At 38.3% G+C, this 16,037-nt stretch overlaps 1 protein-coding gene across 4 annotated transcripts in view; it reads left to right on the top strand.

The window, feature by feature from the left end:
- NFKB1 (nuclear factor kappa B subunit 1) overlaps positions 1 to 16,037 on the top strand; it is a 115,070-nt gene that overhangs the window by 23,849 nt on the left and 75,184 nt on the right. Inside the window, exons 2-5 of one of the 4 annotated variants that reach the window (XM_058666989.1) lie at positions 2,479 to 2,521; positions 6,093 to 6,168; positions 10,690 to 10,727; positions 14,823 to 14,921. In XM_058666989.1, coding sequence (XP_058522972.1) covers positions 2,486 to 2,521; positions 6,093 to 6,168; positions 10,690 to 10,727; positions 14,823 to 14,921 — 249 coding nt within the window. In that variant the 5' untranslated portion in view covers positions 2,479 to 2,485. Of the gene's footprint in view, positions 1 to 2,478; positions 2,522 to 6,092; positions 6,169 to 10,686; positions 10,728 to 14,822; positions 14,922 to 16,037 lie in introns of all 4 variants that reach the window. The other 3 variants (XM_058666988.1, XM_058666991.1, XM_058666990.1) reach the window with 3 other exon arrangements.

The raw sequence follows: 16,037 nt of genomic DNA, 5'->3' as shown, positions 1-16,037 counted from the left end.
CTTGCCTCTTTCTTACATCACCACCAGTGTGAGCCTGGCTAGTCAGAGCTGCTTTGTTGCATGGTGACCGTCTGAGGTCCAGATTACTTCCGTCTTACTTATCTGCAGTCTTCCAGTCTCTTCATCATTGCCTGTGTGGTAGAAGCCAGCTCTCCTCCACATCTGGGCTTTATCTTGCAAGAAACAGTAAAACAAAACATGGAGGAAACATGTGAAAGATCTTGTGCTCAAGGCCTCAAAGCCCAGCACACACCATCTCTGACATTTCCTACTGGCGAGCGTTTTGTCAGGTGGCAGGAATTGTGAGCTCTATTGCAAGCTGAGTAGTCATAGTGCCAGCTCAACAGTGCTGCTGTGGGAAAAGGAACACATTTTGATGGACAAGCTCACATTCTCAACTGCAGCCCTGAGTGCCCTTGGGTGCCTTATGGGTTTCATGGGGGGCGAGGGGAAAACGTCAAAAATTCGTGTATGCTTTTAACTCCACTTCTTAAAAATCTCAGTTTTTCATGTCAAACATCTAAAATGTACTTTCAGTTAAATTAATGGTTTCTTATTTAAAATAATGCTAACAATATTAGGTAAATTGTGAATGTTTTACGATGTGGTTCTGCACTTTATTTTTTTTTATTAATTTTTTTCCCTTGGTGAAATCTACCAAAAGTTTAATGAATTAAAATCAGTCATTCATAAAAACTCTTGCAAAAGAATAGAATAGTACTTTCTCCAGCTTATTCTATCAGCCCAACATTGCCATAATAATAAAATCAAAGATCTTCCAAGAAAATTAAAGATCAATATCTTTTATGAATATAGATGCAACACTCCTGAGAAAAATACTATGAAACAAAACCGCCACAACATAAAGACTTATTATACTGCATACAAGTGGGACTTACCCCTAGAGTACAAGTGGAGTCAACATATAAACAATTTAATGCAGTACTAACATAATAAAAATGCACATAACCATCTCATTAGATGTTTAAAAAGCATTTTTCAAAATCTAGTACTTTTTCATGACAATAAAGCACATAATAAACTAGAATCTAAAGGAACTTCCTCAGGTGATGTCCCACAGCTAATACCATACTTCATAATGAAAGACAGACTTCATCTTAAGATCAGGGAAAAAACTATGGAAGTCTATTCTTATCACTTCTATTTGGCTTTGTACATAATGAGTGCCTCTGGGTAATAAAAGATTGCTAGGGACTGAAGTGTGTTCATACCTGGCTGGAGTTAAGTCTTGAAACCCACAGTGGAGATAAGGATTCTTGCTTTTGCATTTTTATGGCACTTTTAAGGTTAGAGTTGCTATACTAACTTCAACATTGGTAGGAAGGTGGCTGCCTGCAGTGGACACAGGAAGCACTAGAGGATGGTGTGTGGCACCCTGCAGCAGTCCTCTAGTCATCCTGGCAGCTGTGCCAAGCTCTGGTCAGGCCCTCAGACTCTTCAGCTAGAACAGCTTGTAGACAACTTGGAAACAGTTCTGGGACCATCACAGGGTTCACCAGGAACTGGAAAAGAACAGGAAAACACAAGGAGCTAAGACTGTAAATCCTTAAAATTTAAAAGGTGATACAAAGAAATGGCCACTAAATTCAAATATGCATGACTTTTATGTAAAATACAAAATTCAGGCTATTGTAACCTTAACCTGAGAGTGTAGAGTCATATGTAAATGGTAACTCTTATTATGCAATCTCCCTGTTGCCAAATTTAGATACCAAAGAAGAGAACCACACCATAGCCTTCTCCCAAGGTCTTTTTAAAACAGTTAAATTTGGTCTTAGAATGATATTATTGCATGAATTCCATAGTTACAGGATTTTAAGCTTTTTTTTTTTTTTTTTGAAGGGCAATTACAGAGAGAGGAGGGGGAAGGGAGAGGGACAAATGTGTCTTACATACTGGTTCACTTCCCCAAATGGCTACAATAGCCAGGGATTGGTCAGGCTGGAGCTAGGAGCTTCATTGGAGTCTGCTATATAAGTGCAGAGCCACAAGAACTTGGACCATCCAGGCCTTTTGCAAGAAGCTGGATTAGAAGTAGAGCAGTTGGGACAAGAACTGATGCCTATATGGGATGCTGATGTCTCAGGCAGCCAACTTACCCAACTGTACCATGATGGGTTTATTCATATATGTATAGGCAGAGAAGAGTCTGAGAACTCCCATCTGGTTGTTAGCTACCTAAATGCCTGAAATAGTCTGATCTAGGCTGAGACTGAAGCCTAGAGCTATGAACTGAATTCAGGTCTCCCAGGTGGGTGATGGGAACCCAAGAAGTTAAGCCATCCCTTACTACTGCCTAGGGTCCACATTAGCAGCCACCTAAAGTCAGGAGTCAGAGCAAGGTACTAAACTCAGGTGTTCTAATACATGACATGAGTGACTTACCTTGTATCTTAACCAAGCTGAACAAGTTTCATTCTGGTATTATAGCTTTGTTGTGTTTGTTTTGATATACAGCTCCAGAATGGCAGACGACGACCACTATTTGAGAACTGAGGAAGTAAGTGTTGTTATCTCACAGATAATTTTATTTAAATGCATTAATATTCCAAAATGGATAGAGGTACCATTAGTAATAGTTATGAGAAAAACTCTAAAGGTGGTAAATAATTAAAAAAATTATTTTTCAGTTTCCCTGTCCCTTCAAGTAAGGCTGGAGAAGGCATATCATGTAAGATGAGTCCTACTATCATATGTTGTTGGATGTAAATTGTGTGGCATTTCAAATGATGGCCACCTTACAGTCCTGCTATGGCAAATTACCATGAACCTGGTGGCTTAAAACAACAGAAATGTATTTTTTTTTTCTCAAAGTTCTGGGGGCAAGAAATCCAAGATCTCGATGTTGGCAGGGTTGACTCCTTTATGGAAGTTTGAAAGAGAACCTGCCCCAAACCTGTCTCCTGATTCTTGGGGGATTCTGGCAAGCCTCAGCATCCCTTGGCTATGGCCGCATCACTGCATTCTCTGATTCCACTGACATATGTCCTTCGTCCTGTGTGTGTCGACTGTGTCTTTATATCCACATAGCCCTTTCTTTTTATTTATGGCAGTATCAGTTGTTGGATTTCAGGTCCACTCATCTTCCTAACTTGATTAAATTTACAGAGACCTTTTTTCCAAGTAAGGTTACAACTACAGGTAGTAGGGATTAGGATTTAAACATTTCTCCCCCACCCCCCCCTTTTTTTTTTTCAGGAAGAACACATAGCAACCCACCATAGCCCCCTGAAATATTTAAAATGCATCTAAAGAAGCAGCTGATATGTATTGAGATAACTCTGGACTTAGAGTTTTTGATCTTTCTAAATTAAATTTCAATCTTTATATGATTTTTTGAGCTTTATAGATGCTGAGTGCTACTGAGCACCTCTTCTATCTCAAAGGATTTCTTAATCCCCCTAAGCCTCACATATCTCATATACAAGGTTGGGATGCTAGCTACATATTCACAGGGATGTTGAAAAGACTCACAGACCAGTGGATGTGCTTTGAGAATGTTATGTTAATTTTTTTTATAATGTTAGCAGTTATGTGGGGCACCGATGTCCTTGTTTTGTTTTCCAACTAGCTTTTTACTTTGGAGAATTTATAAGCTATAAAGCATTAACTAGTCCAACAGATCTATGTTCCCTATTTAAAATTCTGCTTCATTATCTGTACTTACCATCTTACTGTGTACATACATTAATACACAAGCATATTTTAAAGCAATTTTAAACTCTAGAGTTATTAAAATTATTAATTTAAAAAAATATTTTTGGTAATTTGGGAGAGAGATCGCTTGTCTGCTAACTTCCTGAGTGACTAACTGCCAGGGCTGACGCAACTGGAGCTAGGAGTTTGGAATGCTATCCAGGTTTCCCATGTGAGTTGCAGGACCCAACTACTTTAGCCATCACCTGCTGTTTTCTAGGATACACATTAGCAGGAGGCTGTAATTAAGATCTGGAACATGAATCAGGCACTGTAGGATGGGACGTGACCATCCTAAATGTTGCCTTAACCACTGTGCCAAATACCTGTCCCTTACATTTCTAATGTAATTGTTTTAAGAGATATTTCAAACTATGAGATGTATTCTATTTATTTGGGCATAATGATTTGACAACATCAACTTATGGATTAAAACAAGTGGTACAGAGACTATTTTCAAGGTGCTATCACTGTAACAGGAGGGACTGTAGTAGTTTCTGCAAGGTGATAGATGCTGTAGTAGATGCCTGCACAGAGGGGACAAAAAATGTTGAGAAGGATCGCTAGGTGCTCCAAAGGCAGTTTTTATTAGGCAGTGATTTGAAAGTTATAATTTGCTACACTGAAGAAGGGGAAGGGATTCCTAGATATCAGGACATCTGAATGGCAGCCAGCTAAAGCAGTCTGAATTTTCTATCCAATGTGATGCATGCAGAGAAACATCCAGAAAAAATAAAAAAACAGTAGTGAAGTACTTTTAGGGATCACTTACTGATTCTATATATAAATAAAATAAGACTAGCAATCATAACTCATGATATAGTAGTAGTATAGAGTTATGCAGAATGACTGAGTCCTGCTTTTTTCACATTAAGATGTTCCTTTCTGATTTTGTTGTTAAAAAATAGTAATACAAGATAAATCTAGGAACATTTTCTTTGACTGCCATGTAAGAGACATTTAGGTACTTATGTTATTAAAACCCTTTGTTTTACCTTTCACTTTTAATGTGCCATCTCTAATTCTAACCAACATGAAGCTGTTTCTTCTTGGTTTTAAACCATGCTTTTCTGTCTACACACAGGAAATCTTGTTACCAGGAAACAGTCTTTCATGCCACATGAGGGTTAAAGACTGCCGAGAACATTCATTTTGAAAGTTTTGCACATGTGGGCATTTTTGTGATCCTCAGCCACAGGGGTGGGGCATGTTCTGATACTTCCATTTTTGAGGGGAAGATGTCCTTGAAGATCTTTTTGATTTTCTTGTCTTTAGCTTGGTGGGTTTTACTTTCTGATGTTCACGTGCCCTCAGGGTTTGAGGGTATTCTGGAATTTGCTCTCTTTCCTTGATGTGCTCATACGCTGCGTAAGCAACAGCACAGCATGTTCCCTCCACTGTTGGTGCCTTCACTCTCTACAGCCATGTCAGTCCCCTGCATGACCACAGCAAAGATTTCTCTACCAAATCATCTCTTTGGCTCTGAGACTGATGAATATGCTATAAGAAAGTAGGAAACCCATTTTTACTGATTTTTTTAAATTCCTGTTTACTTTCCAGGAAACAGTGAATAGCTTGCTATGTTTTACTCTTCAACCATAAAATGGAACACAATTTTAATTCTGAACTGATAATTTTTGTTTTTCTTACTGTTGATTTAACTAGGTATGCTATGTTCCTAGGCTTCCAAGAGCATCCAATGCTTTGCTAAAAAAGGAGAATGAGACAAGTTGTTATATTGGCTATTTAAAAAACTAATTGTTTATCAAGATAAGAGTTGAGGTTTATAAAAATATGTTGCATGCCCATACTATTATTGCTGCAATAAGCTACCACAAATTATTACCAACTTGTACTGTAAACAATGCAAAATTGTTCTCCGTTTAATTGTTTGAAAGGCATAGTGACACACAGAGATAAGAGAGAGATGCCATTTACTGACTTTCTCCTCAAGTGGATGCATGCACCTTGCTGGGCTGAGTTGAAGCTGACAGCCAGGAATTCCATTTGGGTCTCCCATTTGGGAGGCAGGAATAAAAGTACCTGAGCTATATCATCTGCTTCTTTCCAGCTGGATTAGAGGTGCAGCGTGGCGAGGACTTCAAGTGTTTCTCTGATAAGGGTGAGGACATCTCAAGCTGTGGCTTAACCTACTGTGCTATAACCCTCATCCTAAGCTGTTCTTTCTTAGATTTCTTTGTTAACAACCATGGTCCAACTCGACATAAAATGCCATTCCTATGCAGAGTTAATTAGCTCTCATGAAAGTATTTTGGAATACTGATTGCAGATATTTTCATATTTTGGGGTTTTGGATTTCATTCTTACAGTTGTTTCAAGTATTTCACCTTAGATTTAAATTTTCTTCTCTACAGATGTTTCATTTGGATGGTTTGAGTACTACAATATTTGGTTCAGAATTATTTCAACCTGAGATGCCACCACCAACAGGTAAAAAAAACCTCATGCTTATTTCTTTATTGGATTACTTTATATTTTTTAAACCGAGTACTTGTTCATAATCTTTTCAAGACCAGTCTTTCAGAATGTTATCTTCAAATGTATTTGCACGAAATTCCTTCCCCATCGTTACCCATTGTATGACACCCTGTGGTTCCTAATGTCTGCCAAGGGAGCTCAGAAAGAATTTTTTACTGAATGTAAGGATTTTCCTTTTTTAACAGCTGTCTTTTCTCTCACTGCTTTTTAAATCTTTTTTGCTCTATAGCAGACTCATGAGGCAGCCTCAGCTGTTCAGTTATCTTCCAGAATCATTTGTCTGAAAGCTGTTTATGTGCCAGGCATAGGGAAATGAAGTGTAACATGAAAACCAGCACGGTAGATATAGTCCTAGGTTTTAGTTTTGTTGGTTTTTGTTTTGTTTTTTAAGTTAAAAGGCAGAGTTCCAGGGAAGAGGCTCAGAGAGAGAGAGAAAATCTTTTCATTCTCTGGATCACTCCCTAGATGACTGCAATGACTGAGCCTGGGCAAGGCCAAAGTCAGGAACCTGGAAATTCATCTGGGTCTTAAGCACTTGGTCTGTTCGCTGCTGTTTTTCCTAGGTACATCAGCAGGGAATTGGATCAGAAATGGAGCAACAGGGACTTGAACTGGCACTCATATGAGAGGGTGGCATTGCAGGCAGTGGCTTTACTCGTTTACACCATAAATAATGCCAGTCCTTAGCTTTGTATTCTGAACAATTGAATATGTCACAGTCATAATCCTTCCCATTCATGTAACTATTAGTTTCATTCTCATACTTTTTAATTGCATCTAAGCAATTTAGTTCACTTAGTTCCTTTTTCATTCACTGATTATATGTAAGTTTGGTATGATGGCTGTTTTCATGTCCTGTTCACTTCTTACATCATGGAGAGATTTGACTGGTTTTCAAAACAGTGTGAGTTAATCATGATTAACAGGATGTTAATCACAGATCTGGATTTGGATAGTTTTATTTGCTATAAGCTTATTTTCCTTGGAATAGTTTATAAAACTTATACCTTTCTCGTGTACAATTTTTATGATTACACTGGTAATAATTATTTATATGAGAATGTTTTTCTGTGTTTCTATAATTAGAAGAATTGCAGGGGAGGAATTTATCTATACATTAGGCTTCACTAGCAGGACCCACAACACACTGGTCTTTGTTGTTTTACCTGACGAAGCATGTTTTTAAGGCCTGTGTGTCTATGATCTTGTGAAGTCATATCTAGTTTGAACTCTAGATCAACTTCTTATGAACAAGTAATACCTTCGTAGTGTCTGTTTCCTGCAAATTAATTTTTTTTATTCTGAGGTTCGAAGTGTTTTTGATTATATTAATATTTTATTGAAAACCTAGTAACTTCCTTCTTGGCCACAGGATATATACATATTTTCATTTAATGTATTGTGAATACCAAACAATCCTAAAAAAACTTTTTTTAGTGTTATTTTTTTCCTTAGGTTTATATTTTATAGAAATATGATGACCCAAAGAACTATCTAGCAAATATTTTGTGGTCAGAATTGCATTTTTTAGAAACTATTGTGCTATAGTAGTAGAAAAACATCTTAAAATTTATCCTGTAGTCTTATTTCCAGTTACTACCCTGTCATTTTTTTAAAAAGATTTATTTATTTTTATTACAAAGTCAGATGTACAGAGAGGAGGAGAGACAGAGAGGAAGATCTTCTGTCCCATGATTCATTTCCCAAGTGAGCACAACGGCCGGTGCTGTGCTGATCTGAAGCTGGGAACCAGGAACCTCCTCCGGGTCTGCCACGTGGGTGCAGAGTCCCAAAGCCTTGGGCTGTCCTTGACTGCTTTCCCAGGCCACAAGCAGGGAGCTGGATAGGAAGTGGAGCTGCTGGGAGTAGAAACGGCACCCATATGGGATCCCCGGGGCGCACTCAAGGCTAGGCCACGCCACCAGCCTCTACCCTGTCATTTTTATCCATACATTTCTGCTTCCCTGTCAGAGGTATAGTCCAGTCTTCATAGTCCATGATATAAGGAGGGTTTGGTTTTTTTTTATTTGTTTTTGAAGTTATCTTTTTTTTTTTAAAGATTTATTTGTTTTTATTTGAAAGGCAGACTTTTACATAAGAAAAGGAGAGATATGATTTCCATATGTTAGTTTACTCTCTAAATGGCCACAACAGACGTAGCTGAGTCAATCCAAAGCCGGGATCCAGGAACCTCCTCCTAGTTTCCCACATGGGTGCAAGGTTCCAAGGACTTGCACGGAGCTGGATCAGAAGCGGAGCTGGTGGAACCCACAACCATATGGGATGCTGTCACCACAGGCTGGAGAGTTAGCCTGCCACACCACTAGGCTGGGCCCTTAAGGAAGGTTTTATTCAAATTTTAAATGGACAGAGAGGTTATCTAGCCCAGTGCCAACTTGTAATTTTCATATGGGTGGTTTAATCTTGTGGAGTTATTAAAAATCAGGAGCTTTATTTTGCTGTTGTATTATTATTAATTTGAGTACCAGAGAAACATAGAGCTTCCATCCCACTGATTCACTTGCCTGATGCCACTAGTGGCCTGGACTAGGCCAAGGCTGAAGCCAGAAGGTGAGAACCTAATCCAGGTCTCCTGTGTGAATGACAAGACTATTTGACTTGAGTCGTCACCACCTGCCTCTCACAGTCTCTATTAGCAGACAGTTGGAGTCCGGAGTTGCAGGAAGGTATCCAACCCAGGCACACTGATGTCAGCTGCTAGAATCTTGACAAGAGTTTAACCCTAACTGTGTCAGGTGTTCACTCCTTGTAGATTTCTTGAAATCTAAAACCGTTAATACATCTGTAAAGTTGTTGAAACAGTTGTGTTAAGATTGTAACTTTCTTCTGCAATTCAAATTTCTCTGCATAATAGAATGTCATGAGATAGAGATGTGACCAGAAGAAAGTTGGCCTTAAAACAAATATATGCATATCAAATCTAATTTTCTAGTGGATTTAACTCTTGAGTATGTTCTCTGTAAAGGGGCCTGTCTTACTTAGTAGAATTCTGGAGCATTCTAGAGGACATTGTCGTATAGACTGAACGTTGGTGATATGAAGATATTTGTGTTTCTAATTAGTTTGACTTCAACCCTAATTAAATCCTAGCCATGTTTTATAATTTTATGATTATAATTACTTTTTATAAAAGCAATTGACAGTGTAGTTTACAGTGTCCATGGTTGAATTTTATGTAGATGAAAGAAGATAATTCACTGTATCAGACATTGGTCTGTGCTTCTTCGTTTTTTCCTTTCTTGTATGTCTGTCTTCAGATACAATCAGTCATTTCCAACTGACTTCCTTGTATATTTTCTTACATAAAAACTGGAAATAATTATGCCATAGTTTCCTTCAGTTCTCTAGCCTTATCCTAAGACAAAACAGATTCCAAGTTAATTTTTAATTTCAACTTAAGGATTTATCTCTAAACAGATTTATTTATGCAAAATAATAGATCTTGAGCTTCTAGGCTAAAGATAATGAAGATTAGAATGGACACAGCTGCATTATCCTAGCAAGTTTTTTATTATTAAACATACTGATTTACATTGACCACATGCCTGTATTAACTATAGAGTTACGGGTTATTGTTCTGTTGACGTAAATGCAGGAAGAAAGTAGACACATTCTAATATGAAGCTAATTTGTATATTTTCTGCCAGATATTCTGATTTTCCTTTGAATTTTCAAGCTAGATATACTTGAGTTATGGATGAAGCATAGTTTTTTCTGTTTTTCTTATAATTAATTGGTATGCATCTAGCCCATTAAATTATTTTCAGGATTTTACATATTTTGTGTTGTTGAGAGAATGATATTCAACTATTTTTCTGTAAACATTCAAAATTATGAATAAATGAGAAGAAAATCACCATTTCTGATACACAAAATTGGAGAGTCAGAGGAAACTAATGAATGAGTTAAGGAGCGAAAGAAGTGTTGAGGGATTTAGTAAGACAGAAGAACAGAAACAAGAGAGCAGATAGCCCAAGGTCATGGTCTGTGTATTTTGCACATGCGGGTTGCTGGCTCAATGTCTTTTATTCCAGATTAAAATATTTGAGGAGTGATATTCAGTGTCTAATGATGTGAAGGCAGAAGGAAACTTGCTTGTTGTAGGAAGTAGTTGCCTCTTTGAATTGGTGTTCGTGTCATTCTTAAGGATGAGGTTGTGAGATTATGGGCGTCTTTGCCAGCCGTCATGTCTTTGTTGGGTGGGCTGTGTGCCATCACTAGTTGGCAAATGTTTGCTTGTGTAAAACAGTGAGAGTGTAGTTTTAAGAAAAGGACACATTCAGTATTTCAAATGAGCATGAGAAATTATAGACTTGTGAAATGAGCTTTAAGAGTTGACTTGAAATCTCTAGTAAAACAGTTTCAATTTTTAATTTGCTTTACATTTTATCTCAAATTTGAGAAGCCTCACAGTTTCTTTTGATTTCTGTTTGTTGTTTTTGTTTTTAGCAGATGGCCCATTCCTTCAAATATTAGAGCAACCTAAACAGGTAAGAAGATTAAGGGGTGGATTTTTACCTTACATGTTAAATCCCTGTGTCTGATATTAAGATCTCAAGCCTTGAATTATAGCAAATGAATTTTATATTGGAATTAGCTTACCCAGAAAATCATCTACCTTCCAAGTTATAGAACAACATTAATAGTCCACTTCATCTCTTTCTTCATCATCTTTCTGTCTTGAGCCCCAACAATTACTCTGATAAAACTTTAAGCATACATCCTTGATATCCTACTATCTCTACCATTTAGTTTATCAGCTCCTCCCAGGAAAGGCATAGAAAGTTCTATTTATTTTCATTTATAAGGAAGTACATTGCAATTCACATACATACACTGTTAGATCCATTAGTCAAGTCCCTAGAATTGTAGTACTTCTTAGCCTGCCTTCTTTCTTCAGGAGCACTGGTCTGTCTCTGCATTATGCAACTCAAGGCACAGAAATACTAATGGGAGATGGAATTTAGACTGAACTGCTGAGTTATCTTCTCTCTGATATTAGCTTCACACTCAGTTTCTTTGAATCAGAATATTTGGTTTTATCAAGTTGTTAGCTCTTTTTTTTTGAAGATTTATTTATTTTTTATTACAAAGTCAGATGTACAGAGAGGAGGAGACAGAGAGGAAGATCTTCCGTCCCATGATTCACTCCCCAAGTGAGCGCAATGGCCAGTGCTTTGCCAATCTGAAGCCAGGAACCAGGAACCCTCTCCAGGTCTCCAACATGGATGCAGTGTCCCAAGGCTTTGGGCTGTCCTCCACTGCTTTCCCAGGCCACAAGCAGGGAGCTGGATGGGAAGTGGAGCTGCCGGGATTAGAACTGGCACCCATATGGGATCCTGGTACGTTCAAGGCGAGGACTTTAGCTGCTAGGCCACGCTGCTGGGCCCCAAGTTGTTAACTGTTACCATTAGGTTTTTAAGAGATAGCTCAGAATGTATAAGGTTACATTACCATGTTGCAAGTCTGTAGAAATTGATGGTACCAATATTATGAAAAAGAAAAAGAATCTTTAGTATCTACATGTAAGAGGTTTTTTCATTAGGGGATGGAAGTAGCAGTATAGTCCTGCACAGAGCTGCAGCAGAGCCACTACATCTCTGAATGGATGTGCTGATCAGATTTGTGTGAGATTAAGTAAACACACACCAGCTTCTTGAAGTTGCAGTTGCCTTCCTAAGTGTTCTTTTCCTGCTCAGATAAACGACATGTCTGAATTGTATAATACTGAATGAAAGTCAAGAATTTAAATAATTTTTACAACATTATGGTTTTCAGGATTTTCAGATTTTCTTTTGTGGAGATGAATCATAGCATAGACTACTGTTATTATCATATACAGCTTTCTTGAGTGTAATACGGGATCAGTTATCTATTACTGCTTAAAGACTGAAATTATGTTTAAACTGATTATCAGATATGTACAAATATTTTATGATTAGTGAATTTTGGAGGTTAACTATTGCACATCCTGTTGGTTTTTCATGTGTTTAGAAATTTCATTCAGTTACCAAAATTAAGCCAATAAAACGTGGTTACAAAAACTGTAAGAGTGAGCATGTAGCCTGTTTCTTTTAAAATTTATTTATCGTATTTATTTGAAAGATAGAGACTGATAGATTTCCATGTGATGGATGCTTTGCTCCCCAATACTTGCAGCAGCCATCGTTGAGCCAGCCCAAAGCTAGGAGCCTGAATCTCCAGCTGGATCTTCTTCTAGATTTCAGGGACCTGGGTTCTTGAGCCATTAGATCTTCCTCATGAGATATAAAAATATCAGGAAGCTGCCTTGGAAGTGGATGTAGGACTCTATCCCAGGAAGTTGAATATCAGAAGCTGGCATGTAAGGAGGTAGTTTAACACCTGCCCCTGCAGCTTATTTTATAATTTCAGTTTTATAAGAAGTAAAACAGGAATTGCCCTGAAACTTCACCTCAGTTGTCCCGAGTCTCCTGAGGCACTGTGTGTAAGCTGTCTCAAGTACCACTTTGATAAGTTGATCAGACAGGTTCAGAGGCCCTGTGTGCCTTGAGGAACTTTCCCATACCTAGAAATTGCTTCAGTCCTTTCTTGTCCCATGAAGTCTACTTTTGTAGCCAATCTTTAGAAATTAGAGTCCTTGGGGCCGGCATGGTGGCCTAGTGGCTAAAGTCCTTGCCTTGAACGCACTAGGATCCCATATCGTTGCTGGTTCTAATCCCAGCAGCACCACTTCCCATCCAGCTCCCTGCTTGTGGCCTGGAAAGCAGTCAAGGACAGCCCAAAGCCTTGGGACTCTGCACCAGGGTGGGAGACCTGGAGGAAGCTCCTGGCTCCTGGTTTTGAGTCAGCGCAGCACTGGCCATTGCGCTCACTTGGGGAGTGAAACATTGGACGGAAGATCTTCCTCTCTCCTCCTCTCTGTATATCCGGGGGGAAAAAAAAGAAAGAAATTAGAGTCCTTGGAGATTATAGGAACAGTTACAAATGTTTTTCAGAGAGTTCAAATTAGAAACTACAAGATCCTATGAGGCATGAAGAAATGTAGTACCACCAAGGCCAGTGCTTTGCGTAGTGGGTCAAGCTGCCACCCTCATTGCTGGCATCCCATATCGGTGCCAGTCTCAGTAGGGCTGCTCCACTTCTGATCCAGCCCCCTGCTAATGCACCTGAAAAAGCAACAGAGAAAGCCCAAGTGCTTGAGCCACTGCGTCCACATGGGAGAACTGGAAGAAGCTCCTGGCTACTGGCTTCGGCCTGACCGTAACCCAGCTATTGGTCATTTGAGGAGTGAACCAGTGGATGGAAGACCTATTCTGTCTCTTCCTCTCTCTCTCCCTCCCTACTTTGCCTTTCAAATAAATTTTTAAAAATTTTAAAAAGAAATATCCACGATTTAAATAGGCCAAAAATTCAGAGCTGTTCAAACCTTCGTGTTTGAGTGTGGGATAGAAACACCCCCATTGGCAAGCAGTGTGTGTTATAGGGTACTCCCAGTGGCCTAATGGTCTTATACTGTTTATTGAAGTCAGTCCCACAGTAAAAGAAAATGACCAGTGTGGGTATGTTTTAATGTAGATTGACTTAATGTTCTTTTCACTCAAGTGATTTTGATGACAGGGAAAACCATCCAGTCAGATGACTATGTTATAAACCATCAAATACTACCACAAATAGACACTGTTGTGAAACTGCATCTTTTTGGAAATAGAATGAAAGCTTCCTTAATAAAATGGTGAAGTCCATCTTTTCATACCTGTCCTGGTTTTATTCTTTATATTCAGATAGATTTAATTATAAGTTCACCTTATGAATCATAAAATGTTAAAACTGGAATACACCTCAAAAGATAGTTTAGTATAATCTTACTTATATAGATGAAAATACATGGCATTTAGCGTGTTTATCAGCTTGTAATCCACAAAGCAGAGGTTTCTATCCAACTCTTCAACAATGAACTAATATTAAAATTCCTGGGCTAGATCATATTTAAGGGAACTATCTAGTTTTATATTCATTTAGGTCAGTTAGCGTTCAAGTTTGGACTGGAACAAGTCAATTATTAAAAAAAAATTTCTCTCTGAACTGTTCAGAAACCTACCAGATGGGTAACCTAGTCTAGGATATGGTCTGTATCACTGGTGCAGATAATTCTGTGTTCTCTGCAGTGGCTATAAACAGTAGATGAAAGGATTCCTTTAAATAAGAGTCAAAGAAGCATAACTTTTAGTAACATGGCAAAGTTCAGAGTTTTTCAGCAGCAATTTGAGATGAGGAAGCTGTGATTCAAACAAGCGTAGCGCATCAAGTCCAGCAGCTTCACCTCTTTGGCAGTTTGCTGTCCACCTGTGCGTGTCATGAGAGGTTCCACAGGCTGGGGCCCCTGGCCTTTCTGCCATGTTTCAGTGCACGAATCACACAATGTCATCTTCATAATGAGAGGACAGGAGAGCGACTCTCTTTTACAGAGACTCACTCTTTCATAGTTTCATGGATTTTTCTTTTCACATGCAGTATATGTAAGTCCTAACAGTGTGCTTGTAATTGTCACTGTACAATTTAATGAATGTTTCTCAAACTTACTGGGTCCTTGTTTGCCTTTGCAGAGAGGATTCCGTTTCCGTTATGTGTGTGAAGGCCCATCCCACGGTGGACTTCCTGGTGCATCTAGTGAAAAGAACAAGAAGTCCTACCCCCAGGTCAAAGTAAGTTTGTGATGCCCTTTCGTGTGAATTCTGGAAGATTGGCATTCCTAGGAGCAGAAGCAAAGAATGCTTTAGGTGACTATCATTTGTTTTTTCCCCTGAACTGTGAAATATTCATGGGATTATTAAAATTTTAATAGGAATTCTGTTACTTTTCAGTAGGAGTGACAGGTTTTAAAACCCTATTAACATTTCTGCTAGTAGAATGTTCTCAACTTTAGCAACTGAACTTTTTATTAATCATTTTGGAGATTTTAAAAATAATGTATACTGTCTGAAAGTGTAGTCTTTGAAAGAAATTTCTGCTAACAAATTTTTAGACTTCTGTAAGGGGAAAAGACAACAGATGACTGAGTGTATGAATTACAGCCAATCTTCAGATTTGCAGGTTCCACATCCAAGTTTTGACTAAATGTGGATTGGAAATATTTGCGGGAAAATGTGTCTAGGCTGAACATTCAGATTTGTTTTTCTTGCCATTGTTCCCTAAGCAATATAGTATGACAAGTATGTACAAACATTCTCATCTTGTTGGGTATTATAAGTAGTCTAGTGATGATTTCAAGTGTATGGGATGGCACGCTTCTGTTAGAGGCAAATACTACCCCTGTGTATACAAGGCACTTGAAAATTCATGGATTTTGCTGTCCACAGATTTTGTTGGAACCAATCCACATACACATTGAGGGACAACTTAGTATGGTACATTTTCTGAAATCACCAATCAGGTTTAGAATATGTGTGTGTTTACATTTAGTAGGTTTATCTAAGACTTCTCATGCACGAAAGGCAAAATTATTAATAGTACATAGTTGGTAAGATCTTTTGGAAATTCAATGAGAAACTGTTCAGCAGACAGCTTGGAAGTCCTGCACCTGAACAGCCTGGTAACCACTTGGAATGAACTGCTTCATGACGTGCCTTGCGTTTGCTTGGGTGTACTTTCACCACCTTCAATTTTATTTTTGGTTTTTTGATAAAATGTCTTCCTCTGGGTTACTTTGAGTTTTATGTTTTCATAACCTAATGTCATGTTTCATAGTAGCTTTGCAGATGAAGTTGACAATTGCAACTTGCACATTTCAGAAAGTTTTATTTGTTCAGTCATCCAAGGCT

The sequence above is a fragment of the Ochotona princeps genome, chromosome 7, assembly GCF_030435755.1.
Source record: "Ochotona princeps isolate mOchPri1 chromosome 7, mOchPri1.hap1, whole genome shotgun sequence".
In the NCBI taxonomy this organism is placed as follows: Eukaryota; Metazoa; Chordata; class Mammalia; order Lagomorpha; family Ochotonidae; genus Ochotona; species Ochotona princeps.
The sequence above is the reverse complement of the archived record's forward strand: the minus strand, read 5'-3'. Positions and strand labels throughout refer to the sequence as shown.